This window comes from Mercurialis annua, linkage group LG4, assembly GCF_937616625.2.
Source record: "Mercurialis annua linkage group LG4, ddMerAnnu1.2, whole genome shotgun sequence".
Taxonomy (NCBI): Eukaryota; Viridiplantae; Streptophyta; class Magnoliopsida; order Malpighiales; family Euphorbiaceae; genus Mercurialis; species Mercurialis annua.
In genome coordinates this window covers 32,732,895-32,760,426 of record NC_065573.1, presented here as the reverse complement: position 1 = coordinate 32,760,426, position 27,532 = coordinate 32,732,895, and the positions used below count along the sequence as shown (strand labels likewise).

General features: G+C 32.9%; 5 protein-coding genes across 8 annotated transcripts; 2 read left to right on the top strand and 3 right to left on the bottom strand.

Annotated features, from left to right (window-relative positions):
• Positions 1-83: 83 nt before the first annotated feature.
• LOC126676153 (ubiquitin carboxyl-terminal hydrolase 3) lies at positions 84-3,759 on the top strand. Of its 3 annotated transcripts, none has more exons than XM_050370299.2 (10): positions 84-241; positions 386-517; positions 640-678; positions 1,248-1,353; positions 2,064-2,122; positions 2,219-2,293; positions 2,470-2,518; positions 2,653-2,729; positions 3,097-3,195; positions 3,601-3,759. In XM_050370299.2, the coding sequence occupies exons 1-9, from the start codon at positions 167-169 to the stop codon at positions 3,178-3,180; spliced, it is 696 nt and encodes a 231-aa protein (XP_050226256.1). In that variant the 5' UTR covers positions 84-166; the 3' UTR covers positions 3,181-3,195; positions 3,601-3,759. The 3 variants fall into 3 exon arrangements, with proteins under 3 accessions (XP_050226256.1, XP_050226255.1, XP_050226254.1); XM_050370298.2 differs by having other exon boundaries at positions 3,503-3,759; XM_050370297.2 differs by lacking the exon at positions 3,601-3,759 and having other exon boundaries at positions 85-241; positions 3,097-3,362.
• Positions 3,760-5,635: 1,876 nt separating this feature from the next.
• Positions 5,636-11,759, top strand: LOC126679570 (COP9 signalosome complex subunit 7-like). 2 transcript variants are annotated; one of them, XM_050374621.2, is made up of 9 exons: positions 5,636-5,923; positions 6,028-6,103; positions 6,195-6,283; positions 6,458-6,547; positions 6,648-6,692; positions 6,789-6,859; positions 8,754-8,892; positions 9,749-9,828; positions 11,441-11,759. In XM_050374621.2, exons 1-9 carry the CDS (start codon positions 5,768-5,770, stop codon positions 11,487-11,489), a joined length of 795 nt encoding a protein of 264 aa, XP_050230578.1. In that variant the 5' UTR covers positions 5,636-5,767; the 3' UTR covers positions 11,490-11,759. The 2 variants fall into 2 exon arrangements, with proteins under 2 accessions (XP_050230578.1, XP_050230577.1); XM_050374620.2 differs by having other exon boundaries at positions 5,637-5,923; positions 9,731-9,828.
• A 2,707-nt stretch (positions 11,760-14,466) lies between these two features.
• Positions 14,467-15,720, bottom strand: LOC126679430 (extensin-like). The gene is made up of 2 exons (XM_050374455.1): positions 15,330-15,720; positions 14,467-15,239 (listed from the first exon to the last, which is right to left on the bottom strand). Exons 1-2 carry the CDS (start codon positions 15,702-15,704, stop codon positions 14,571-14,573), a joined length of 1,044 nt encoding a protein of 347 aa, XP_050230412.1. The 5' UTR covers positions 15,705-15,720; the 3' UTR covers positions 14,467-14,570.
• Positions 15,721-15,732: 12 nt separating this feature from the next.
• LOC126678605 (uncharacterized) lies at positions 15,733-17,354 on the bottom strand. The gene is made up of 3 exons (XM_050373496.1): positions 16,256-17,354; positions 15,846-16,174; positions 15,733-15,762 (listed from the first exon to the last, which is right to left on the bottom strand). Exons 1-3 carry the CDS (start codon positions 17,352-17,354, stop codon positions 15,733-15,735), a joined length of 1,458 nt encoding a protein of 485 aa, XP_050229453.1.
• A 3,123-nt stretch (positions 17,355-20,477) lies between these two features.
• LOC126678058 (ethylene-responsive transcription factor 2) lies at positions 20,478-21,580 on the bottom strand. The gene has a single exon (XM_050372927.2). The coding sequence runs from the start codon at positions 21,461-21,463 to the stop codon at positions 20,597-20,599; it is 867 nt and encodes a 288-aa protein (XP_050228884.1). The 5' UTR covers positions 21,464-21,580; the 3' UTR covers positions 20,478-20,596.
• Positions 21,581-27,532: the final 5,952 nt, after the last annotated feature.

Genomic DNA, 27,532 nt, shown 5'->3' with positions numbered 1-27,532 from the left:
TTTAGCCAATTTAGGTGTATTTGTCTAAAAAACTCAATTTTAATAGTGAAAAGCCCAAGCCAAAACCTTTTTATACGAAGCAAGCAAAGCAAAGCAAAGTTGTCTTCTTTAATTTGTGTATCTAAATTTGATTCTCTCTTTCTTTGATTTATTATAGCAAAAAGATATGGCGACAATCGATGAAAGTCCGTCTGCTAAACGCTGGCTTCCCCTTGAAGCTAATCCTGATGTTATGAACCAGGTGAACTAATAAATTCAGCTCAATTCTTTTATTTTTCTTCAGTTAATTGTAGAGGCTAATTGGGTATTGAATTTTACTCGGAAAGTTTTGATTTTTATTTTCTGATTCACTTTTTTTGATCAATAATATTATGGATTGTGGCAGTTTCTATGGGGATTAGGAGTAAAGGAAAATGAAGCAGAGTGTTATGATGTATATGGGTTAGATGAGGAGCTTCTGGAAATGGTTCCAAAGCCAGTTCTTGCTGTTCTTTTTCTCTATCCCCTTACTCCTCAGGTTTTTCTTTCTCGTCTTTCCTTTTAAAGTTTGTTTCTTTTCCCAGGTGTAACAATTTAAGTTTAGCATTCAAAATTATACTCTTTTCTTGCTGATTTCATTGCAATATTTTGTTTTTCCAGAGTGAAGAGGAAAGAATGAGGCAAGAAGGTGTCAAACATGTAAGCACCATGACCAATTTTTTATTGCATAGAGTTTGGTTTTTGTTGATGGACCAATTCAAGGTTAAGTAGGTTAGCTTATGGAAAATTATCAGCTTTTTGTTTGAAGTTCAACTTTTAGGTCTTTGGTCAAATTGTATAAGATGCTGTTTTCTAAATTTGGCGATTCTCACAATGGCAGAGCACTAGAAGGTTGTATAATTTATGAAGTGCTAGAAAATCTTATAAACGCTACCTGTTCTTTCTAGATTCATACTTTTTCACTGGCTAAGCTTGAGTATATGTATTATTAGGACATCAGATTCAGCCTTTTAAATTTCCTTTCTTTTGTCATAATTGGTTTGCGACTTTGTAAAGAAGAGAACAGAAAATTTCACGCTCTTACAATCTTGAATAAGTCATAAAGATACTAAAAGAGAAAGAAAATATCATAGGCCTTGACAAACTCTTTTGACTCTCCCTCATGATATGTTCCATACTTCATTATGCTGTTTGCCATCTCTTCTATATTGTCTTTTGATTTAGATATTGATTTTTTCTTTGGGCTGCTTTATGTGTTTTGAGTACAGGAACCAGGCAGTAAAGTATATTTCATGAAACAAACTGTGGGCAATGCATGTGGAACAATAGGGCTTCTTCATGCTGTAGGGAACATCGCTCCAGAGATCAAGCTCAGTAAGTTGGTTTATTTCTCTTTATTCATGAAGCATAATTATACATAGTTCCTCACACTCTCTCCCCCCTACCAAAACCAACCTAACCATAGACGAGACTCATGAGAGCAACTAAAAATAGGTGTATGCAACTATGTTAACAATTGACAAAATGCCTGCAGCAATCACCAATGTATGCAGTTTAGTTTCTCTGATAGTTTTGTTGCTCTTTTTAATAGAAGCTGCAATAATTGCACATCCAGAATTTGAGCTCTTGATCTCGTAGAATGAGTGGATCTATTTTGCTGTTATGTCAATATGAACTTTTTTCAAACTGTTATCTACATAGTACATTGCTCTAGTTGATGGATTATAGGAGTATGGTGCAAATTAGCTGATGAATAATAATGATAATGAGGTGTATGTCAGCTTGAACTTCTGGATTGTCACATTAAAGAGATTTAGATATTCTGTTGTCCTTTTCTCTCTTGAGAATCTTCCAAGTCAGCAACATTCCTAATTTCTATTTGATGACTATTGAGTAACATTTTCATAGTTCTATGATTCTGATTTTGGAAAAGCTGCAGTCTATAGTGAATACATGACATCTTGAAATATAAAGTGTTATAAGATGAATTTCTTTCTGATTCTGTCAAGATTGTTGCAACCAAATTTTTAAATCCCCTTTACAGAACTTGTACTCATGTTTGGTATGTTACTTCTCATCTGCAGTTGAGGACTCATTCTTGGATAGGTTTTTCAAATCCACAGCAAGCATGGATCCAATGGAGGTTATTCATCTGTTCCTTTTGTTTATGGGCCTTCTGCGCTATGGTTTCCTTATCTTTCTGTCTTAATATTGTCTCGTCTATATATTTTTATTGTAGCGTGCTATATTTCTTGCGAATGACACAGAAATGGAAGTTGCCCATTCTGTAGCAGCTACAGGGGGTGAGACAGTGGTAAGTGTTTCAAATTTTTTACCTTGATTGAAAGATAATATTCACTTATTTTGTTTGGATAGAGTATCTAGTATTCACATCAATGACAAATGTTATCCGAAAAAACAAATATGAAGAGTAATAATTGCTATTATTAGTTTTTATATTCTGTCTTTTACCAAAATTTGTTTGTGCAGGCTTCAGACAATGTGGACACTCACTTTATTTGCTTCGCTTGCGTTGAAGGTAGATTCTTTTAAATAGTTAACTTACTCCCTCTTTTTATAGATGTTTAAATTGATTAATCAGACATGTTTGCAAAACGTTTGACTGCAACGTTGCTTTATGTGTACATACTGAATTTCTACCTATTTGTACAGGACAACTCTTTGAGCTTGATGGAAGAAAGTCAGGGCCGATTTTGCATGGTGCATCCTCACCAGGCAGCTTATTGAAGGTGTATATGTGCAATCCTTTGGCGTAGTTTTATTTTTCACCTTTTTAAGTTTGTTTCTTTGAGTCATGTTTTAAAAACATTCTCTGTGCTTTTCTGAGAAGAGAATAGAGTAGCACTATTTGAATTGTCTAGAAATGGTGAAGAAGTACACCGATGCCCCAATCTAGTGAAATTTTAAAATTGCATTAGATTAGGGCGTTGGTGTCAAACCAATGCGTGGAAGAAGTTGCATTCATTTATGCGGCAATCTTTTTCTTGTAATATTTTCTTATCAAGGCATTAGAAATGCATGTAATGGTTGAATTTCTGTATTTAGTTCATTTAACATTTGAATTTGTGTATTTGACGACGGTTTATTTCGTAACAGGATGCAGCTAAAGTGATACAGGACATGATCCAGAAAAATCCGGAATCCCTCAACTTTAATGTTATTGCCATTTCGAAGAAATAGAGGGTGCATTTTGAGGTAGTAAATTTCAGCCCGTCTAAGTACTTTAGAATAGTTTACATGAGTTGGTATAGCCATCTTTGGTGTAGTTGGTTGTAGACCTTTTTTAACCTTTTCGGCCAGTTATAAGACATGCAGAGAATAAATCTCTTTTACCTTTTATGTGCAAGACCAAATTTCGTTTATGATTCCTGCCATTGGTCTGTTTTTGGTCATTATGGTTAATGCAGTTTTTGATTCATGGTTTTGAGTCGAGACATTGCTCATTCCCCTCAAATGTCCTATTCAGACATCAAGGAAAGATAATTCTTTATTTCCCGAACAGATGTGATCCAGGCACGGACCTGCAAGGGTCGTAGATGGGTTTTACGAGATTCCGAGCGTTACATTTAAACATTTTCTCATGGATATCAACTGTGGTAGGGCCAAAAGTTTTACTTGGAAGGGGCTAAAATTGGCTTGGTTGAACGATGTATTGTTCAATTTTCTTAGGTCAAATAACATATGATTTGTCCCAAAAAAATTATTCGGTCTCTTGATAATTAAAAAAGTATATCAATAATATTAATTCATTTATAAATTTATCAAGTATTAATTTACTTTTTTTTTGACGAGAAGTATTAATTTACTTAATTCATCAAATATTAACTAATTACTAATTCATTTATGTATATAGCACACATAATTTAATATAATTATTATACACTTTTATAAATTAATTAATTTATATAAAAAAGCTATAAAAATTTATAAAAATTTCTCAAACTAAATAAAATTATAATTCAATAAACTAAATAAAATTATAGTCTGGTGGAGGAGGGGGATTGGTGGAGGAGGGGGATGGCTGTCCAGCCCCACCCTCCTCTGGCTCTGCCATTGGATATCAGGAGCTATCAACATTCTCAGAAAGCATAGCTTAAATTGACAAGGGGTGATGGTATTTGAACATAAATGGGATAAAATTACGGGATGAAATGTCTTGCGGTGAAATATTTCTTTAATTACAGGATGAAATGTCTCCACCATATTACTTAACGGGGGACATGGAATATGCACTACGATGTTGTATATGGTGGTGCTAATATCTAATTTTAATTATTAGTTATTAGTTACGGAAACGGCGTTTGAATCATAAATTCTCAATGCACTTAAAAATGTTTCAGGCTCAGCCATCCGAGCTAGGCCCTCGCTAGCGCTAATATCCAGTTAGTTAACCAAATATGGAGTGGATTGATTGATTCATTCACTTTTTGAAGATTGCGGAAGTCTTCAAATCCCTACATCCATCAATATAATGAGTTTATTATCTTTATGATGACTGTAAGAGAATGAATTACTTTCTATTGTACAGTTCATATGGTTCATTGAACCTTCATTGATTAAAAAAATAACTACTACTAATCTAGTAATTATTATTTAAGTAAATTTACTATTTACTTATTCCATTAAATTATATTTTTAGTTATAAAAAGTTACTACTTCCTTATTAATTCCAATAGATTTTTTTTAATAAATCAATTAACTACTAATTAATAAAACACATATTCAGTAATTATTTAAACCAAATTTTACTACTACTTATTTCATTAGAACTATATATCATTATTAATAATAAAAAGTTAATACCTCCTTATTTTCAATAGAATTCTATCTTTAATAGTTAAATAAATATTTTAATTATATACTTAATAAAATAAATTAGAAAGTTTATTAGATAAAAGTATTTCTCCTTCTCTCTCATCCGTATTTTTATATATAATATAGATTTTAGTTATTTTTTTATTATTACTAAATAAATATTTTAAATTTTTATTATAAACATATACTAACTTTTTTGCTTTATATAAATAGATAAAAATTATTTTTTAACTAAATCTTATGACAGAATTTTGAAAAATATTTATTATATTAATAGATTTAGTTTTTCTGAAGTATTAATTATAAAAATGTAAGTTTTAAAATGACTTAGTTTACTTTTCATAGTATTTGCCACATTTATACAATTAATTTGGTTAAAATTATTCTTATATTATTATCTTCTTTATTAATCTATCTCATCTATTTCTTATTTTTTTCAATCTTCTTTTCACTTTTCTAATCTCTATTTAGAGAAAAATAAGTTTTTTTATCACTTTTTTCATTCCTCATTCTCTCTGTCTTTCTTTCTTTATTAAATGTATAAATTAAATCCTTAAAATATCCAAACCTTTCTCTTATAATATAGGTAATAATATTTTTATTATGTTATGGATTTATTTGATTCTTAGCAGTGAAAATTGTTGCTAATTTGTTAAATAATTCTAAGAAAATATAGCTATTTTAAATATTTATTGGAAAATAAATCATACTATAATATAAACACTTAATTATCAAAATATATTAAATATAAACTGTTTTTTATAGAGTTTTTTTTATAAAAGAAGCCAATCAAGCGAGAGGTATATATAGAGAGAAAAAACATAACTGTAACACCCACCAAAAAGAAACCCTTCTTCTTCCCAAAACCCCTCTTTCAAAAAATTTGCGATTCCGTTAATTAAACCTAATTTATCTTCTAAAATTTTTCTTGGAATTTGTGAGTGAAAAATAAATGGAGATAGAACAGCAGCAATCTGTAGTAATAGAGCAATTCGTTAACCTAGCCAGCTCCCCCTCCTCTTCTCTGGCTTCTCTCATAACCGAAGCCACTTCTCATCCCTCTCTTTTTTCTTTCTCTGAAATTCTCTCCGTTCCTAATATCCTTCAGGTTTTTTAAATTTTTTTACGTTTTTTATCATGATTAAATTTCAATTACTTTATTTTTTATGTTTTTTTTTCTATTGCTAATGGAAGTGATATACTCTAATGCAGCTTGAAGGGACGGAGAATTCTGCGTATTATCATTTGCTTAGACTTTTTGCTTATGGAACATGGCGTGATTATACAAGTAAGCTACTTAATTTTATTATTTTGTTCGTGCTTTTAGCGTTTTGACTGACATTATTTTATTTTTAATGGTTGAATTGAATATATAAAAGGTAATGCATGTAATCTCCCGAAGCTGGTACCTGAACAAGTTCAGAAGCTCAAGCAGCTCACTGTGCTCACTCTTGCTCAGTCTAACAAGGTGCGGTGGTCGTCTTTTTATATGTTATTTGCTTAACTTTTAGTTTTGATTCAAACTATGTTATATCTGTTGAAATTGTTGGTTAAATTGGCTACTAAAATTATTGCTGTGGCCATAGAATTGTTTATACTCGGTCACTGGTTTTATTTTATTCTTGATTGAAATCTCTTTCAGGTTCTCTCCTATGATGTGCTTCTAGAGGAGATTGAGGTTTCCAATGTGCGTGAACTCGAAGACTTCCTGATCAATGAGTGTATGTATGCGGTATGTGTTGGTAATATTTTGTAAAATTTACTTGGGACGATCATGTTTTTTCTTTATGTAATGGTAATGGATGATCATTCGATACTGATTTTTTTTACAGGGCATAGTTAAAGGAAAGTTGAATCAATCACAGAGATGTTTTGAGGTTGAATCATTCTCCTTTTGAAATATGAACGCCAATCTCATTCTGTAAATTTGATCCAACAAATCGCTCAACTCTGTTATATTATTCTATTTGTAGGTGCAATTTGCAGCAGGGAGGGATCTGATAGAGGGGCAACTTGGAAGTATGATAGAGAGTCTGAAAAAATGGTATGCTATAGTTCATTTTACCTCAATCGCTAGTTAAATAACTAATGTTCAGGAATCAGGATCTCAGGCTATTCACTATTGGCATGTCTAGTAATGAAATTCAAGAGTTGGTCTTTGACTCTTTACTGGGCATAGTTTTGTTTAGAATTGCCTCGGAGGCATGTTTAAGTCTTCCTGCATCGCTTGGATGTTTTCTCCATCACTTCACCTTGCAACTTACAAGAAGCACTTTCCTTACTCGGTATTTGTATGCCTAGACAGCTAACAGCTTGCTGATTACAATGGCACTTGGCATATATTTGAGTCAGCAATAGCTTCTTTTATTTTTGAACTTTATTAGAAATATGATATGTCACTCCAAAATGTTTCATTTTAAATGTCAGTATATGGTCTTCCACCATGTGCAAGTTAGCCCTGTGTCCCTCCGCAAAAAATACTAAGGCACGTTTTAGTGTGATTTGCAGTAGTTTTCAACATAGCTGGATTAATAGGAGAGCTTGCTTGGTTGGAGTTTTTCAGACTATATCTTTTTTGTTTGGTTGGTGTTATTATTTGAACTTTCTGGGAAGTATTGCCAACTTCCCTCAAATAAGGGAATTAATTTCTAGCAAAACTTTAATAAGTTTGTTTTGGCTGGTTAAGTGAGTAATTTATGTCGTAAGAAACAACTACTCCCTCCGTCCCATTATAATAAGCTTACTTTCCTTTTCTGTCCGTCCCAAAATATAGACCGGTTTTCTTTTCAAAATTTTAATTTACTTATTGGTTTCTTATTATATCCTTATTCATTTTATATTGATATTAAAATAACATTTAATGTTTTTGGATTTTTAAAGAGAGACATTTACTAATATATTGTAGAAAAATACATCCTTCTAGCTATAAAAATTATCCTTTCTTACTTTTTGTGAAATCAATCATAATCCTATTATTATGGGAAATAGGGAGTATTGTTTTATAGAAAAATATTTATGTAATTTTCACTTCCTAGGGACTTGAACAATACAGAAAAGTTTATACTTTCTAGGAAATGTAGTTTCTAGTTAAGTATTTTACCAAGGATATTACCCCCAAAGAAGTTTATCTGTGGTGATTCTGGTGAATCAATCAATCGCTGAGTCGAAATGAATAATTAGCTTGCAGAAGATAATCAAGATCCTTCATATTTATTATCAGTGAGGTTTCAAAAGTGAAATCTGATTAGGATGCTGGCCATTAAATTAAAGTGAAATAGATGAGGTGAGAGGCGGAATTACCTGTAGCCTCGACACCCGAAAAGGCCTATTGTGGTGAAATTGTCTAATTTACAACCAGTTTAATATGCTTTTTTTAACTCCCTGTCTAGAAGTCTCGTTCAAGTATTTCAATCATGTCTAGAGATTTGCCAACTAGGATTATATATCAAGCCAGAATTGCAGTGTTGAGATGACATCTTTTCTCTGGTCATAAAAGTATATGCAATTTGGAGTAAATAAACCGATATAAAAACCTCGAATCTGTTGAGAGGTTCATAGACATGCTAGGTGCTGTTCATGTAATCTTTCATCTTCTGTAGGAATTTTAAACATCTTCATGATCCACCCCACTTATGCCAATGACATTATGCTGTATTTTCTTCTTTCCCTTTCTTATTTAAGGTCTTCCATGACCATCTATGTTTTTGATTCTCTATTTTTAATCCCATTTGTCTGATTCGTTCCTTTAATTTAAATTTGTTGGTGATTAGTGCCAGTATGCTTACTCTTGAACCATTACCAGTAGTCATATGTATACTAATATTTGATGGAAGCGTAGAAATGACCTTCCATTTACCATGATAGATTGGTTCATAAAAAAATTATTTGGTCGACTATGAGGAGTCTTACGGCTAACTTTAACTTCCTATGACTTTCAGGCAAGTCACTTCGGAAAATATGCTTTTGTCGATTCAAGAGAAGATTGAATGGGCTACTGCTATGTCTTTGGAAGACAAGAAGCATCAGGCGGAAGTCCAAGATAGTATCAATAAAGTGAAATATTCTCTCAATTCTGAGGTTAGTTTGCTCTATTTGTTGCTTGCACTAGCTGTGCTAGACTTGAATAAGCTGGCCATTTTTAGATCTATCTCGTTAGGGGAATGCTCTTACATTTACCAGTTGTGCATGAGGTCCATATGAATATAATGCCAATTTAAGTGGTTCCTTGATAAGTCGAGATGGAAAAGAATACATTGACTTTATGAATCAATAGTGGTAAACATTCTGATAAGACCAAATGCTTCACATCATTTCTCTCTTTTTTTCATTGTTATTTTCTGTGTTACCGTCAAGTTGTGATTCCTATTGTTACTTCCCCTTGGCATTTGAAGGTACATAGCTATTTTTACTGGAGCATGGTCATGGATAAATACTCTCTCCGTCCCACTTAGGAAGTCCCATTGTCATTTTTTGTGTCCCACTTAAGAAGTCTCATTTGCAAGGTAATTAATGACATGTACAATTCCAAAGCACAATTAAATAAGGGCAAAATAAGAAAAAAATGCTCTTTTGTCTTCTTAATATGTGTGAAAAACAACAATGGACTTCCTAAATGGGACAGAGGGAGTAGCAATTCGGCAATGGTTTGAGTATATGAGATGCTGTTCTCATCCTCTTCAAGTATATGTGAACTATATTTGTCTCAGGACTGTTTTCATTGGATCTTTTCATTAAGGTTCTGTAATATCTGATGTGGACATTGCAGAAAAGAAAATCTGTCTTTTGTTGAAATTTTACTTGTGAACCAACCATACTACTTGGCTCTAATTTTCTGTACATTGTTCATATTTCATACCGATAAACTTTCTCATCAACCGCTAATTGAAATTTACAAATTACTTGCTTCTTCTGACAGAAGTCATTCCATAAGCAGGGCCAGCATGTTTGGGCAAATGATGATTTATTTGATTATGGAGGTGTGATCAATCAAGAGAATTACATCCGATCTAAAAGGTAATTTGATTGTACACTTTTATCATTGTATACTGTATGTGATTGCTGATTTCATGTCCTAACTAGCTATCCCGGTTTCCTAGACCAATTGCTAGGGCATGTTAAGGATTTAATAAAAGGCTAATCCCCTGAAAAACGCCCCACCTTTCAAACCCCCTTCGTTTGCACCCTCACCTTTCAAAATCCCCAATTTTACCCAAATTATCACCTTTCATTTTCAATTGCACCCTATAAGTACTAAATTGACTTATTTTCACTGGAAAAAGTTCAAATCAATATTTTAAATTTAAACCTATATTCTAAATAGTCCTCAGTGTTACAATTTCAACAATAAAACCATCTTCCCTAAAAATATTTCAAAGATTACTAAATTTCACATCCACTTTTATTCAAATTTACCGTTTTAATTCCACAAAATTAATTAAATTAAATTTTAGAATAAAATATTCAACGATTTTTAACAAAACAAAATAATAAAAAATCAAGGTGTTCTTCAAGGAAGAACAGTCTAGATCTTGTCTTTTCTTTGAGTCCGATATATATTTAAAATAATATATATTTCCTGTTTAATATACGCAAAATTTTTATTATTCAATTTAAATAAATTTTAAGAATTATTTTTTTAATCAAAATTTATTTTTTCGAAAAATTTGTTCGTCGTTACGAACTCGCCAAAACCGAGACTTGTTTCCAACAAGATCCGACCGCCGGAGGCGGATATGGTCCTCCTTCTCCAAGAAGGAGCAGATCGCGCTGCTCCTTTTCTCGACTGAGAAGGAGCAGATCGCGCTGCTCCTTTTCAGGCGAGAGAAGGAGCAGGCGAGAGAAGGAGCAGATCTGCTCCTTCTTGGACGAGCGGTCGGTTTTCGGCGGTAGGTTTTGATGGTGGCCGGTGTTTTGAAATTTTAGTGAAGATGATTTTTTATTTAAATTTTAACGTTAGGTACTATTTGTAATATCTGTTGAAACATAAAGTATTGATTTGAACTTTTTCCAGTGAACATAGGTCAATTTAATACTTTTAGGGTGCAATTGAAAATGAAAGGTGATAATTTGGGTAAAATTGAGATTTTAGAAGGTGAGGGTGCAAATGAAGGGGGATTGAAAGGTGAGGGGTTTTTCAGAGGATTAGCCTTAATAAAATTGTACTACTTATCATAGCCCTGATGGGCCATGATGTATTTCATGTCATGCTGAACTATTTCAGCCTAAATCACTTTTCTTCAAGGTCATCAGGGAACGTGGAAAAGAAACAAAATATACTAAAAGATAAAAAGTTACCACTATATTGGGCAAGTGTGATATTTTTTTATAATTAAACCCATTTTGCATAGATAATCTGAATTATTTAATACTTGTAAACCGTCTATCAATTTGAGCCGGAAGGAGTAAGAGAGTATGGGAGGTGCACCTTTTAACTTTGTTTTCTCCACCGAACTCCATGACTAGCTACCGTATTTTAAATCACCTGAGTAGATAATCTAGGTTCAATTTGATTATGTCTTAATCGGTGACAGAGTTTTATCAGAGGATGACCAGTCAGACTTTTTGTTGTGCATATTATGTCTTCCATTGTCTTTCTAATTGAATCTGAAATACCTTTAAATTGCAGGAGACGCTCGCCGAACTTATCTAGGCAAAACAGGGCAGAAAATTTATGATTGTGATGGCGTCTTACAGTCTTACTGGGTTTTATGTTCATGGTATAATAGAATTAGAATGCATCGAACTCAGTCATAGATTGCCAATTATATCTATTCTATTTAATTGAATACTGATGTCTTAGTTCAATTTGCTAATGTGTGTGCAAATTTATGGAAATTTAGATTAACAATTGTAGATTGTGGTTCAATTTGTGGTAATGCAGCCTAATTCTCCGGTCATGAACAAGAATATGTACACATGTTCACAAAGTCACAGCTTACATGCCATATTGCATATTAAATCCTGCATTAAATATATAACGTATTCTTATAAAATACTCTGTCCAGTTCGTAATATTTGTCATTTTGAAAAAAATATTTGGTCCGAAATATATTTGTCATTTTATAATATCAAGATGAGATTTATTATTACTATTTTAATTTATCTCTTATCAATAATACTTTTTAATAAATTTAAAATAGGGTTAACTTAATTAAATTGTTCATAAATTGAAACATAGTTATTACTCCTATTTTATTTCTTGTGTTAAAGGTTAAAGTTACAAGCATTTAATTTTGTGGTTTATTTTGTTTTTTTTGCAACGTAGCTTGCATGTACTGAGTACTATGCTATGGAAATTCATTTTTTTTTCACAATTAATTTTCTTAATTTTAATTGATACTGTATTTTAATCAACCTTATTATTTGGCAAGTACTGTGATCCTGCTATAGATGGATATACAAGATATAACTAGATCGTTGTACATTAGGTTTGAATTGAAATAATTTTTTTAACTAATCAAATGAAAACTTGTCAAATTAAACTAATTGGTTATGTTAATATCTTTGGGGTTTTCTTCGGTTATTTCGGTTTGATCTGTATTAAAAAATATTTTTACGTCTAACAATAGACGAAGCTGATTTTTTTTGATATAATAATATCAAATCAAACTGAATTTGTGGGTGTAGTATGGTTATTCAATTTAATTTGGTTCTTGCACACACTGTGTGAGAATTCTTTGAATTTGCAGGGTTGAAAATGACTAAGTAGAAAACTCTGACTCAACAACATAAATATTTAATTGCAGAAATCAAAATTATAGAATACCTCAGAGTTATGGTCTGAAAATGTCTTGTAATGAACTTTAATTTGTACCCATTCTATTTCTATGGTCAGGGCTGTGTGAATGCTGATGTTGAAATCAAACTTTGAGAACAGATAACACCGGTCAATTATTAACATTATTTGATACCGTTGAATTCTGGAGTAGTAGTTTTGTGAAAAGTCTAGTCAATGTTTGAAAGTCAAATGAATTATGGGATAAGGTTCTTTGTTGATTTTTGAGGCTCGGTTTTTTCTATTTACGTATGCACGTGTGCCTCTAGCGGTTTGGTTTGACGCAACCCAGTTGCTGGTTTAATGTAATAGCCGTCAATTCTGTTTTAAAAATTAAAAAAAAAATGGAACAGCTGATGAACCGGCTGATGTTTGAGAAGCTTTAATTTAATTTAGATTGAGTATCTAAATTTGTTTTTAATGTCATTTTAGTTTTAAATGATTGCTTGGAAGTTTTGACAAATATGGAATGTGTGAAACAGACTGCATCAATGTGGTTCCTTTGCCACCATTTACATATTCCAAAATTTCCAATTCCAAAATGTTGTTATCAATGGAATTTAGGAGTATGGAGCAAGTTATTATCTAAAGGTCTAATTACTTAAAAAACACCCACCTTAATTTTTTTTTTCGTTTATACCCTGACTTAGGAAAAAGTTCATTTATACCCTGACATATGTGTTTATGTTTCACCTCTACCCCGAGACACTAAATTAACCTCTTTTCATTTAAAAAAAAAAGTTTAAAATAGTCCTTCATTTAGAGAAAAATTCATTTCTAATTAATCTCTAATTAGTTTAGGTTAAAATGAAAAACTATTTTAAACTTTTTTTTTAATAAAAAGAGGTTAATTTAGTGTATCGGGGTAGAGGTGAAATATAAATACATACGTCAGGGTATAAATGAATTTTTTTTTAGATAATGGTATAAACGAAAAAAAAGTTTAAGGTGAGTGATTTTTAAGTAATTAAGCCTTATGTAAAACAAACAAAATTTTGGGATAAAGAAACGATTACCTCTATTTGTAGAAGGGGACAAATTGAGTTCCCATATGAGGCTAAAATTGAACGTACATTGGCTTGGATTTCCCTTTATTAACAAAAATTATGTTTAACCCCGAAGCCGCAGGTGAATTAATAAAATGTTCTCCTATCTTAAGTAAGGTTGCGCGACCGTATGCAACTGTTTAAAACATGGGGATAGAGTTTGCTTTCCAAGAAACCTACACTAATAGAGTGAAAATTAGTCTGAATGTGAAAAATTTTAAGGCGTCGTCTTTTAATTGAGTCCTTTCATAAAATTTCATTTACCATATATCAAAAAAATAAAAAATCATGTTTATAGAAAAGGGGTTTTTGATATTTGGGTGCCTCAAAGGCACCCAAATATCCAATATAGTGCCTCTTCTGGAATTAATTCCAGAAGAGTGCCTGGGACCACGTGGTCCGCATTCTAGGAATGCGGACCACGTGGTGGTCCGCATTCCTAGAATGCGGACCACATTAATCACCTGATTAATATATAATCAGGTGATTAATGCATGTTCCGCATTCTAGGAATGCGGAACATGCTTCCCCAATGATTGGGGAGACAGTTTTGTCTCCCCAATCATTGGGGCAGCAATGATTGGGCACTAAAATGCCCAATCATTGCTGATTATTAAATTTTTAAAAATAAAAAATTGTTTAAATAATTATAAACTAAAAATTAATATAAAATAATTTTATTTTATTTAACTAATGATTTTAACAGACGATATTGACTAATGATTTTAACAGACGATACTGAATTTAACAAACGCTTAGAAATAAACGACAAAATTTAACAGACGATATAAATATTTATTTTATTTAACTAATGATTATAACAGACACTGATAACAAAATAACAATTATAACACACGAATATAATATACATAATATAGTAAACATACAACATATACTAAAATACAAAAATCGATAAATAAAGAAAAATATGAAATCTAATCCTCATATCTACGAGTCCTCGGTCTCTGTACCCTCAAACCGTGAGTCTCTCGTCGGTGCCGCGAGCTGTCTGTGATCGAGTGAAACTGTCTGGGTACCGGAGGGCTCTCGCCGCTGTCGGATGCGTCCTCGTCCTGAGCTGAATGCTGAACGTCTGCTGCTGGTGGTGCAGTACCGGTCTCCTCCTGTGTGGGCGGTAGAAGTCTAAAAGATGGAGGTGTGAGATCCGGTCGTGATAAAAGCTCCTCGTACGCCTCTGAACCGATCTCCGGACCGAATAACCATGACTCTGATAGTGTAAAATGTAGCTGTGATGGATCCTGGGCCTGGTGAGAAGAAGATGGCCGTGAATGTGACGTCGACGGCTGATCATCCGAAGGCATCGTGGGACGGTAACACTGATCGAAAGACGTGAACGGCTGAGCATCTGTATATGGCGCTGGACGGTAATACTGATCTGATGCAGCAAACGGCGGTGGTGTGGTCTGCTGAAACGGAGACGCCGGTGGTGTGGCCTGCCGGAACTGAGACGCCGTCGGTGTGGCCTGCTGGAACTGAGACGCCGGTGGTGTGCCCAGAGAAGTGGTATATGCTGTCTGTCCGTACGACGGCTCAAAAAACGGCATCGACGAAGGCGGGACCTGATACGATGATACCTGGGGTCCCTGAAATACAAAGTTAAAAACGCAACATTTAAAATATATATTTAACTACGAGTTAAAAAGCAATAAATTAAATTATAAATGACATGAAACCTGTGGGAAATAGGTCTGATGCCACGGAGGCTGTGATGCTGAAGTGGAAGTGGAACCGTAGTACTGAGTCGGGCCATAGTACTCCCCCCGTCTGTCTGTAGTGGCTGTAGGATCGAAGTGGAAGTAGACCGGTGGGGGGATAGGGTCTGCCGGGCGCTCGCGAGGCGGGGCGACTCTAGGCTGCCGTCTACGCGCTCCCCTGATGTGAGCTAGATCGATGGTCAGGGGAGGAAGAGGAGGTAGTACGTAAGCCGGAACTGCTGGCTCTGGTGGGGGCAGTGTGACGTCACGCCGCTCCTCTCCGTAAGCTAATTGAGAACTGCGTGCAGCAGTCCCAATCCTAGACGCACGCGCGTCTCTCTGAAGGGCGATCATCTCGAAAGTGTCGCGCTGTTTACCTGCTTTATCCGCCAGCTTCTTCAAAACCTTGTTCCTAAACTTGGTCTGAAAATTACTACAGAAATGTCTGATGCAAAACTTGTGGGCGACACCGGCCCATTCAGGACGCTTCAGAACCGACAATATTCCAGCGTGCCGATCAGATATAATGGCCACCTTCCTTTCGCAAATCACGTGCTCACGCAAATGTTCAAAAAAGTACTCATAACTGGCAGTACTTTCAGATTCAACAAGTGCAAATGCCAGTGGCATGATGTGACTGTTCCCATCGATTGCCGACGCGATCAACAAGGTCATTTTGTATTTGCCATACAAATGAGTACCGTCGACGAACAAAACTGGCTTGCAAAAACGAAACCCTTCAATTGTCGGTTTGAAAGTCCAGAACATTCGGATGAACGTTACGACTTTCGGCTGAAGGATCCCGTCGGTGTACACCTCAGCGCCTACAAATCACAAGTTCAACAAAATTAGAATTATTACTTGAAGCAACTCGTTATATAACAAATTAGAGTTATTGCGTATACCTTCTGCATCCCAGAAAGATCCAGGGTTGACATGCATCATCTCGTTCATGAACTTGTGAACCATACCAAATGATTCATACCAGCCACCGTAAACATCAGCTATTGCCTTTTCCTTTGCATTCCAGGTTCGTTTATACGGAGGCCTAACTCCAAGTTGTTGCCAAATTCCAGCTCTGAGGGTATCGATCCGTATATCACGTTGCAGCTTTACTTGACCCTTGATATAGTCTGCGATTGCAACAGACCCAAAATTCCGATGGTTTGGATCAGGTAACAGCTGATTGCACGTGTGCGGGCCAATATATTTTGTCAACGTCCACGTCTGAGTTGCTTGCAGAAGTGTAGCGCGCAGCCACCATTTACATACAGGGTTCTGCCTGCAAGCCAACACTATTGTCGAGTTGGTAGTCCGGCGACCCTTGAACTCTCTTCCCACCCCGACCGAATAAGTAGTCGCACAAGCTCGGACGGCATCGCGATTTGGGAATACCATCCCTACTCGGAATTCCATCCCAGGATCCCACATAATCTTTTCATCATCCTCCGGGGCGACGTCAAAGTCGCAAAGATCCGCCGTTCTTACATGCTCAGGAAGTTGCGACTCATATTGTGAATCTGCTCCTAAGTCTTCCTCGACATCCTCTTCGTTGCTGTCGTAGAAATCCTCTTCTTCCTCTTCTTCCTCTTCACCACTACCCCTCTCAGACCCGCTTGAATCACCTAAGACCAACTGATCTAGTAAAGTCTTGTTGCGAACCACGGCCTCGTATTCCACGTACAATTCCAAAATCTCGAGTTGCGGATACCGCACGACCTCGTTCAGAATTCCAAACACATGCTCGTTATTCTCCACAGAAAACAACGAGTACGACCGTATCGCACCCCCAACTATTCTTGGAAGCCGGAAGTAGATTTTTGAAATTTCTACTTCCCCGTCGGTAGAAACTGCTCTTCTACAAATATTTTGTAATTCCTCGAAACTCATTCTCTCGCTAAGCGCCATATTAACCGGACGACCCCCGTGGTATTCTATTCCACACGGAGAACTCACAATACGGCCATCACACCATATCAACAAAGATATATTTGGACTCGTCATTTCTAATTAATAAACAGCAAATTTTAACACCGTTATATTTAAAATGCTAATCTTAAATTTATAGCGTTAACATATCAATCGTAATTACTATTACTTTATTTCTAATATTTTTTTCAAATAAAAATAAATTAAACATATCCTAATATAATTGTATGAAATTTCTAATTATACACTTCCTTATTACATGCATTTCTAAGTTATAATTAAAGTCTAATATTTTGCTATATTAAAATTAATTTTATAACAATTTTACATATTATTAAATTTCTAACATTTATAAACACTAAAACTATTTAATACAATAATTAAAAAAATTACACGTACTAACCTCTTGTAGTCCTTTAAATAAATATCGAATAAAAAATATAACACTTCACGAATAGATCCGTTTAGCTCCGAAATATAACTTCTTCCAACTTTTTCCCGAAATATTTTTCAAAATATAACCTCGAAACTACTTTTTTTTCTCCCCTCTACTCTCATTTTTTTTCTTTGATTTAGTAACTATTTTTCCTTACAAATAAAAAACCCCCCATCCCTTTTATAGGCAGCCTCACCGTTGGGAGCTGGTCTCCCAACGGCCAATTAAATGCGTTCCGCATTCCATGAATGCGGAACGCATTTAATTGGCCGTTGGGAGACCAGCTCCCAACGGTAAATTGGCAGTGTTCCGCATTCCTAGAATGCGGAACACTGCTAATCAGATTTAATATTCTGATTAATGTGGTCCGCATTCTAGGAATGCGGACCACCACGTGGTCCGCATTCCTAGAATGCGGACCACGTGGTCCCAGGCACTCTTCTGGAATTAATTCCAGAAGGGGCACTATATTGGATTTTTGGGTGCCTTTGAGGCACCCAAATATCAAAAACCCATAGAAAAGCTAATAATTCATAGATCATTTGGCTTCGATGAATAGAAGTTTAGCGTGGATTTCAAACCATAATTCTATTATGATGACTAAGAAGCACGGAAACTTCGACGAACTTGCGTGTCCCGTTTCAAAAACATTTCGGAAACCGGAAACTCTCAGAAACTCTCTAAAACTCATAAGGAAACATTTCGGGCCGTTTCCGTAAATAAAAAAAATTATATAGTTAGAAAAAAATCTAAAAAATTCTCAACTAATAATCTTTTTGAATCAATTACCCACAATTTTTATTGTTTACTTTATCTACAATAAAACTTATCTTCTTATTTTTATTGTATTTAATTATGTTTGATTTATTTTATTAATTGGCATAAATGTATAAATAAAAGTTAATATATATAATATTTTATAATTTTTAATATAATAAATATTCCCTATATTTTTTATTATTTACACGTTTCCCTCATGTTTCGTGTGTTTTATTTTAAATATTTGCCATTTCCCCGTGTCTGTTTCATGTCGTTTCCGTTTCCATGCTACCTAGATGATGGGTCTAATGCCGTGAATTTTGTATGATCTTCATGGTTTGACCTATAGTAAGAGTATTAATGTTTGATTGTGTTTAGACATTTACCTCTTTTGTATAAAAAATAAAACCACTTTAAATTTTTATTTTTATAACAATCACAAACCTAATTTTTTGTATTGAAAAGGCCAAATTGCAATATATATAGATAAGGATAAATTAATTTATTTTTTTATACTAATTTATACAATTTTAATGAATCGTAGGGACCAATATTATTTCATTTTTCGCGTTATTAACAATAATGGTGATAAAAAGAAGGTTTAATTACTTAAACAAATCTCATCTTCTAATTTTTTCGATTATACCCTCATCTAAGAAAAAGTTCATTTGTACCATATATTTGATTTTTCGTTTTCAACTGTACCCCAAAATTTATTTTTTTGACAATTTAACTAATTAAAGGATGAAAATATTAAAAACAATTAAATAGAAGGGTTATACTATACTTTTTTCTATTTGAAAAGTACAAACAAATCCTTTAACTTTAAAAATATTCAAATAAATCCTAAAAATTTGTTTTAAATTTTATTTAAAAACTTTCGATCCACCATTGTACTCCTTCGATTTTCGAATCCGCTATTAAAACCCGATAACTTTCTTAGCCGGTACAAAGCTATACGATAGCACCCCATTTTTCCGATTCGGCGGTATTTTTTATTTTTTTTCGGATTTCAGGCGAGGAGGAGGAAGTCCTCCTTCTTGCCTGAAAAGAGGAGTTGTTGCTCCTCTTTTCAGGCAAGGAGGAGGATTTTCTTCTCTTCCTCGCCTGAGATCCGGAAAAAATTTTAAAAAAAAATTAACATAAATTGATTTTCTTTTATGTAAAATGCAATTATTTTTATGTTTTTTAATTTTAAAATTTATTGATAATTAATTATTATTTGTTGAATTTTTTTAGGAAGGAAAATGTGTTTTTGTATAATTAATAACATTAATGTTTAATTAGAATATAAGTTAAAAGTAAAGGACTATTTTGATTTTTTTTTTCAAATGATAAGAGGTCATTCTAATTCTTTGGGTACAGTTGAAATGAAAAATCAAAAATAGAGTACAAATGAACTTTTTTCTAAATTAGGGTATAAATAAAAAAAGGTTACAAGGTGGAATTTTTTTAAGTAATTAGGCCTAAAATAAACAAAAGTTATTAGATAAAATTTTGAGTTGAAAATTAGATTGAACACATGACAACATGTGAGACTAGTACGATTTTATAGGAATGTCGGTTCAACGTGGCGCCATATGAAACCATCATATGTTATACATTTAGCATGGTCAAATAAATCTTAAATTAGATATACATGTCACTATCACTGTCGTATAAACTTATTTTACAATATAATCTATTTAGTACTTTAGACATATTAAATTTTAAATATGGTATCATATTTAAAAGAATTAGGAAGTGCATCCTTTTGAAGTTGCAAGGCAGAGCCAACAATACCTAGTACCTTGTTTGGATTACAATATTAAACATCTCGAGATTAATATTCAGATTGTAAATATATAGATTGTGATTGATGACAATGCCCAAGTATATCATAACTCATTAGTAAATAGAACCAATTATTAATATAGAACTAACATTTACTTTAAAATATGTTGTTAATGCATTATCCAATACTAACAATAAAATAATTTAATTCAAGAAAATTAACAAATTCATTAAACAAAACAAACATCAAATCTTTATATTCACAAAAACCAAACATATCAAAACTTATGAGAATGCTCATAAACATTTTATGGCACTCACTCTCTTGGGTTCATTTAAAAAGAATATTCTAATATTGTTGTCTAACCAATAAGTGTTCCCCATGTGTACCACTAGCCACTTGTTCACATCTAACCACATTCCCCATTTCCAAACCAGCTTGAGCCTTTACTGTACTAGCCGCTAAGCTGACAGCTTTTCTCCGCCTCTTTGGGGACCCATTTTCCGATCCCGACGAGGCTGAAGACGACGGCTCCGGCGATGACCTTTTTGAAGTCACTCTAATAGGGTCAGGCTCACCGCTGTTAACTCTCAACGGAAAATTCAACAAAGCTCTTGACCCACGCATTCTGTACGCCGCTTTATCATAAGCCAACGCCGCATCCTCCGCTGTCTCATAAGTCCCTAACCAAACTCTAGCTCCATTTTTCGCCGGATCACGAATTTCCGCGGCGAATTTCCCCCACGGCCGCTGCCTCACTCCGCGGTAATGCTTCCCCTTTGGAAGAACCGCCACTGGAGCATTCACCGAAGCCTCAGTACACGGCGGCGTTACTACAGTAGGAGCTAAATTTACCGGCAATACCTGGAAATTTTCTTCCTGTTCTAACTTGACAGGTGCTGAAAACTCGGGAAACTCAAACTCAAACTCAGATTGCTCTGTTTTGAGAGAAGGAACCCAACCGACGGTGACAGCGTCACGGAGGACGCCGTAGAGAAGCATATCGTCGGAGTCATCGAATTTAAGCGGCAAGTCTCCCCAATTCTCCGATAAACAAGGGTACAAGTTGTTAAAACTTGAGCTCCGGCAGTAAAAAGGTGTACAACTAGTAGCCGCCGGATTAGGAGCAGTAACCGAATCGGCTCCTAATAAGTGTCTGCGAACCGATTCAAGAACTGCATAATCGGCTTCAGTTGCTGTATGTCCGTACATCATTTTCTTGAAATCAAGTTGTAAATTTCTTGAGAGAAATTAAAGATTTCTGTTACTTTTTTTTGGGTGGTTTTCGAATTTCTTGGTGAAGTGGATAGGATTATGGGATTTAAAGGCAAATGGGTGCATGCACTTGGATTTTGTATTATTTTAAGATTAGGAATTTCTTTGTAGGTTCATATGATTTTTAAAAAGCACGTGTTTAATAAATTGTCCCACTTGTTTTGATAAAAAAAAGTTAGTATGACATCATTAATCTTAGGGCAGCAAATTGTTGTTTGTCTCTTTGTTTATTTAGTCGACAAAAGCATTTGATGGTCGAGTTTTTTCTTTTTTCTTTTCAATTTTGTGTTTTCAACTATATATAATTTCATGATAGAAGCCATCAGCTTTTGTAGCACATTATTGAATATGAATAATATATTTTAATTAATTCATAATATTTTTAGTTAAAGTTATGTATTGTTAAACTGGTTAAAACATAGTCAATAATAAGAGAGATGGTATGAATATTTTATAGAAGTTGTAGCAATACATGACTAATATGAACTAAATTTTGATTAAATCCAAGAATAAAAAGAAATAAAACTTATCTCAGTCGTACTAAGACACGTGTAAAGTAAACATATTTCACCAATGGGAGTTGGTCCAAGTGGTAAGCGGCTTGGTATCGCTTAAACAAGGTCTCGGGTTCGAGTCCTTGTGAATGCAGAAAATTCCCACTGGAAGACTCACCCACCATGCCAGGTGCGCGACACGGGTCGGATCCAGATTAGTCAGGGCGGAGCCTTGGAAACAGGATGGGCTTACCAAAAAAAAAAAAAAAGTAAACATATTTCATTTTCGTCATGGAATCTAATTCCATGATGACAATTGAAAATATTTTCAATACTAAAAAGTGCACAAATAAGAAATTTACCTTTTATTATGTGTCGTGTCAGCAAATAATAATATAACTTTGGTTCTTTCTTATACTTTTATCTACTGTAACTACTTTTGATATGGTTTGGTGAAATTTATTAATTTTTCAAAACGAAAATGTATGAAATTAATTTATTTTGATAGCATCGTCAATGAAAAGTAGTTACTTCCTCACTAATGAAGAAAATAAATTAGCATGACGGTAAAAAGGGGGGAAAAGAAGTTGTACAACTTTTTTTGTACATGTTCTCTAAGTAAAGTATCTAAAAGTCTAATGTTTACTCAATTGAGATGGTACGTACTTGATCAGACACTAATGCAGCCTTACAAATTAAGATTTGACAGAAGTACTGTTATAAATAATAATATTAGACAGTATTTATTTATTAAATAATTAAATTTGTAAATACTAATTTAGATGACTTTTTATATAGATATATTATGAAAATTTGTTAAAAATAATACAATTACAGTTCATAAATTAATTTTTTTTTAGATAATTTGGTTATTTGACATAATTTATCAATCCGTGAAATAATTTTAATATTTTGTAAACGACTAGAAATAACATCTTTTAAAAGTTATAATTAATTTATAAGTTTATCATATTATTAATAAATTTGGAACATATAAAAATATTTCAAAATGAAAAGAATATTTTTACTTAAAGTTAACCATTAATTTTTGTTAATACTAAAAGTTTCCATCATAACAACTACAAATAAAATGTATTTAAGAAAATGGCAAAACAAGGAAGAAATTTAATTGATTAAAGCACAAGGCCGCTCTCAATTAGTGACAAAAATCAATAAATAATTATACAAAAACAAAAAGAGGAAAACAAAATAAAGTAGGCTAGAAAAGTAATGAAAGTGAAATGTTGTTTGAAGCAATAGGAAGATACATTGGCCATAGACTCATAATTAATCAAACTATTACTGTTTTTCTTCTTCTTTGAGATAAGTCTCTAATAAAGTCAATCTTCCACTATCAATCTTTTTAGTAACCTTCATGGCAGCTTACTTCTCTAATTAATCACTCTCTTAATTTCAATTTCACATTTTATAATTAATACTCGAAACATTATTGAATGTTTTTTATGTTTTAAAAGTAACCTTTTTTTAATAATATATAAATTTTTATAAATATTTTTTCTTATATCCATCCATTGTCCTATGCATTAATATTTCAATTTTTGTGTGATGCTTATTAAATTTTGTCTTAAACTTTTCTGTAAAAGTTTATCCTTTGAATCAATAAATAGAACATTCAATGATGAAATATACAATAAAGATAGGGATCTAATGGGAAAATACTATCTCCGTTCTTTTTTAGTTGTCCATTTAGCCAATATTGCACATACCAAGATAGTGCTTCTTTTGTCTTAATTTATCAAGAAAAATACTAATATAGCCCTATTAATTAATAAATACCTTTTAAATTAAAACATAGGGTCATTTATTAGGAATGGTTAAACTTGGAAGATAAGTAGCTAATATCACATGGAATTACTAAATGGCCAACTATTTGTAGACAAATAAAATTGGCTAAATGGACAACTAAAAAAGAACGGAGGGAGTACTATTTAACCCACCATTTTGTACCACCTTTATTGCCCCTCCTCACGTGGCGGCATTTAATTCGTCAAATCCACCTCCAAAAGCGTATATCTTAAAATTCAACTTTTAATTCATCCACTATTTTAATGTCACATAAGGCGGGTTAAAGAAGGTGGGTTAAAAAGGAGGGTTATATAGCATTACTCGATCTAATGTATTATGGAATATAATAATAATATTAGCCATTTGTGCACATTTTGCGATTTGCTGATATATCATTTTCATCTTGTGCACATTTTGATGCCTTATTTTAATATAAAATTGATGCGTATATTATTCTAGTTATTTTTCTCATGATTACAACTTGGAATCTACTTAATCTTGATTTTTTATGCTTTAATCTACTACGGCATTAATTAATTTAATTACTAAATTGATTAAAATTTATCTATTACTACTAATTCGATAAAAATATATTGGCTTATCCCTTTAAAATCTCCCCACCTTTTACCCCCAATTCGTTTGCACCCTCACGTTGTAAAACCACCAAATATACCCAAATTACGACCTTTCACTTTCAATTGCACCTTTAAATATTAAATTGATCTCTTTTCATTTGAAAAATGTTCAAATCAATACTTTAAATTTTAGCATACATTTTAAAATAGGCTTATTATTTTATTTAAAATAAAAATAAACCTATTTTTCAAATGAAAAGAGTTCAATTTAATGTTTGAGGGTGCAATTGAAAGTGAAAGGTCGTAATTTGGGTATATTTGGTGGTTTTACAATGTGAGGGTGCAAACGAATTGGGGGTAAAATGTGAGGATTTTTTAAGGGATAAGCCAAATATATTTCATTTATGCGTGATAAGAATATAGGTACAGAATTAAGGAGAAAATTGTTATTTTTCTCATGATCATCACTTGATAATAAATCTAATTTATATACTAATTGATCGATACATATAAGCTTAAGGAGAAATTAATATTTTAAATTTTAAATGTAATTAGCAGATAAAACAACAATTAAAGTTATGAATATTTTAGGTTTTGTTTAAGAAAAATACTAATGTTTGTAAGAAGTTATCAAAAACAAAATATCATTGATTTCATTATTTTAAAAAGATATAATGTTTCTTTTAATTTGTTTTCAATTTATAAATTTCCACTAAATTAAATTTACTTATAGCTTACTCTTATAAACACCACTAGTAAACTATAAATTAAAGTGGTGTTTCTTTTTTTAATGTTAGTTTAAACTATCTAACAATAGTGATTTTTTTTCTTCATATTATTTGAGAATGAAATAATTTATTATTTTATAGTGACTTGGACTCAAGATCTATTTGGTTGAATTAGTTCATCTCCGTCACATCGGGTGATGGTTAAAATCAAGCTTGGTGTCAAAAATTTATGAGAAAATTAAATCAAAATATTTTAAATAATTAAAATTATATACAAATTATAATTGAAATATAAGGAACTATTTCTGATTTCATAATTAAAAAATTATGTTGGTTTTTATTGAATAAGAAATAAAGTATCTTTGTTGTATTTTGTGGAAATTCTACCTCTTTGAAAGAACTCATTTGTATTGATTTACATCGTTGAACATTGGCCAAACACATATATGGATCCCTGCACTATAACGTTTTTCTAAAATAAGTCCCTACATTAAAAAAGTGTAATATTTTTCCTTGCACTATCAGAAACTTTTAATTTGGGTCCTTCTGTTAATACCCGTCAGAAAGTGAAATACACGTGATTTACTATGAGACTGGTTTTATTTAACTGTTTGGTGAATTGTTAAATATATGCCACCTCATTAGTACTTAAAAATATCTAAAATACCTTTAAGGATCTTTTTCTACTTTTTTCCATTAATCCCTTTTCTGATATCATTTCATCTCCTTCCATCAAACACCCTAAACCAGATAACTTTATTTCCTCCACCACGCTGCCAAACTTCCAATCATAATCTAAAGAAGTCATCTCACACCAAATCTTAGCCATAAACATGTAATTACAATAAGCATATGAATTAGAAGATAAGCATATGAAACCAGAAGAAGTAGAAATTACAGAACAAACCGATTCCATTTTCAAAAACAAAAGCAGTTGCATTCATACAATCAAATATTCTCCCATCTAACAAATATGAACCCTTTCCCAGATTAACCATTATTACTCATATAAATCATATATCAATGAGGATCAATAGTGGTTATGATGGGGTAATGAGGAGCAATAGTGATTAGTTTATGAGAGGGGGAAATGGGAGTTAGACAGTGATAGATGAGGCGCAGAGAAGAGAAAATGGAGAGTGATCAGGTGGCACCAGAGTGCTCTCAGGCACACCACCTCCATCGCCGCCGCTAAAAATCCCAAAAGAAACAGGCGCAGATGGCGGAGATGACAAAGTTACATAAAACCCTCACCCGAACACCACCGCCATCGGCAGCACTTATCTTAGCAAACTGATCCTTAATACCCACAACCTTATTCCGATCCTCCATGACATGAATTCAGAGCCAAATTAGCAAATGAAGCCAAACGACGACGCAATTTTCAACATCTGTCAAGAAAATTTTAATGAAGAAGAAGAAGATATCTCGTAGAAAAGAAGAAAAGATATGGAATGAGTGATGTGTAATAAAACTGGGTCTACTTAATATCATTTTTATTTAATAATTATGTATTATTTGCCACATAAGCTATTATATGCCGGTATTTTGTTTTCTTTTTAACGGAGTTTGCGTTCCGTTAACTCGTCATGACCAAGGGACTTAAAATATATCTTTTTGATAATGTAAGGAAAATTTTTAAACTTTTTTAGTGTAGGGACCTATTCTGAAAAAAGGTTATAATGCAGGGACCCAAATATGGGTTTGGCCTTGAACATTTACAGTCGTGTTTAAACTCCAAATGATACTCAATTTTATGAGTAGGTGATGAAATACCCTTACCAAATCACCACACATATGATGTCTGATCAAGCGGTTGATCTAATTCGATTCAATCATTTATTAATTCTATTTTTTTAATATCGCTAATGTTTTTGTCAATAATAATTATTTAATTTAGCCACGAAGAGATTACTTTTTATATATACCATCTGTCTTTCTCTTTTGTACATACACTTCAAACTTCTTTAGTATCTTCACTCACAATTAAACTCAAATTTCGAGCAATGTATAAGGGTGTTATAGATCAATTTACACAGTGCATTGCCAATTGCAATATCGTAGTGGTTGTTTTATCGTGAGGACAACGTGATTAATAGACTGTCTTATATCTTCGAGTAAAAATGCAAAATATCTTAAAAAGTTAGATGCATTCTAAACTGTGTCAACAATTCATATTTCCTAGATTACATAATAAGCCGCCATCTGAATTATTATTTTCTTAAAAGCTTTTTGATAACTGTAGAAATGGCACATCCATTAAGAAAAAAGACCAGATAGTTAGATGATCTCATGACCAAATTATACTCCAATATTGAGTTTCTGTTAATATTAGAGCCATCTTAGCACAAGACTTTTTCTAAAACAGATTCTGGTCTAAATTACTTTCTCCAAAATAGACAAATA

Excerpts from the sequence above, each read along its gene's own strand:
- LOC126676153 (XM_050370299.2), top strand. The coding sequence starts at position 167 with ATGGCGACAATCGATGAAAGTCCGTCTGCTAAACGCTGGCTTCCCCTT. Across the intron at positions 242-385 it reads ATCCTGATGTTATGAACCAG|TTTCTATGGGGATTAGGAGT; the intron begins GTGAACTAATAA and ends GGATTGTGGCAG. Across the intron at positions 1,354-2,063 it reads CGCTCCAGAGATCAAGCTCA|TTGAGGACTCATTCTTGGAT; the intron begins GTAAGTTGGTTT and ends TCTCATCTGCAG.
- LOC126679570 (XM_050374620.2), top strand. The coding sequence starts at position 5,768 with ATGGAGATAGAACAGCAGCAATCTGTAGTAATAGAGCAATTCGTTAAC. Across the intron at positions 6,104-6,194 it reads AACATGGCGTGATTATACAA|GTAATGCATGTAATCTCCCG; the intron begins GTAAGCTACTTA and ends AATATATAAAAG. Across the intron at positions 6,284-6,457 it reads CTCTTGCTCAGTCTAACAAG|GTTCTCTCCTATGATGTGCT; the intron begins GTGCGGTGGTCG and ends AATCTCTTTCAG.
- LOC126679430 (XM_050374455.1), bottom strand. The coding sequence starts at position 15,704 with ATGATCGCCCTTCAGAGAGACGCGCGTGCGTCTAGGATTGGGACTGCT. Across the intron at positions 15,240-15,329 it reads ATCAGACCTATTTCCCACAG|GGACCCCAGGTATCATCGTA; the intron begins GTTTCATGTCAT and ends TTTGTATTTCAG.
- LOC126678605 (XM_050373496.1), bottom strand. The coding sequence starts at position 17,354 with ATGACGAGTCCAAATATATCTTTGTTGATATGGTGTGATGGCCGTATT. Across the intron at positions 16,175-16,255 it reads ATCTTTCTGGGATGCAGAAG|GCGCTGAGGTGTACACCGAC; the intron begins GTATACGCAATA and ends TGTGATTTGTAG. Across the intron at positions 15,763-15,845 it reads GGCACGCTGGAATATTGTCG|GAACAAGGTTTTGAAGAAGC; the intron begins GTTCTGAAGCGT and ends GACCAAGTTTAG.
- LOC126678058 (XM_050372927.2), bottom strand. The coding sequence starts at position 21,463 with ATGATGTACGGACATACAGCAACTGAAGCCGATTATGCAGTTCTTGAA.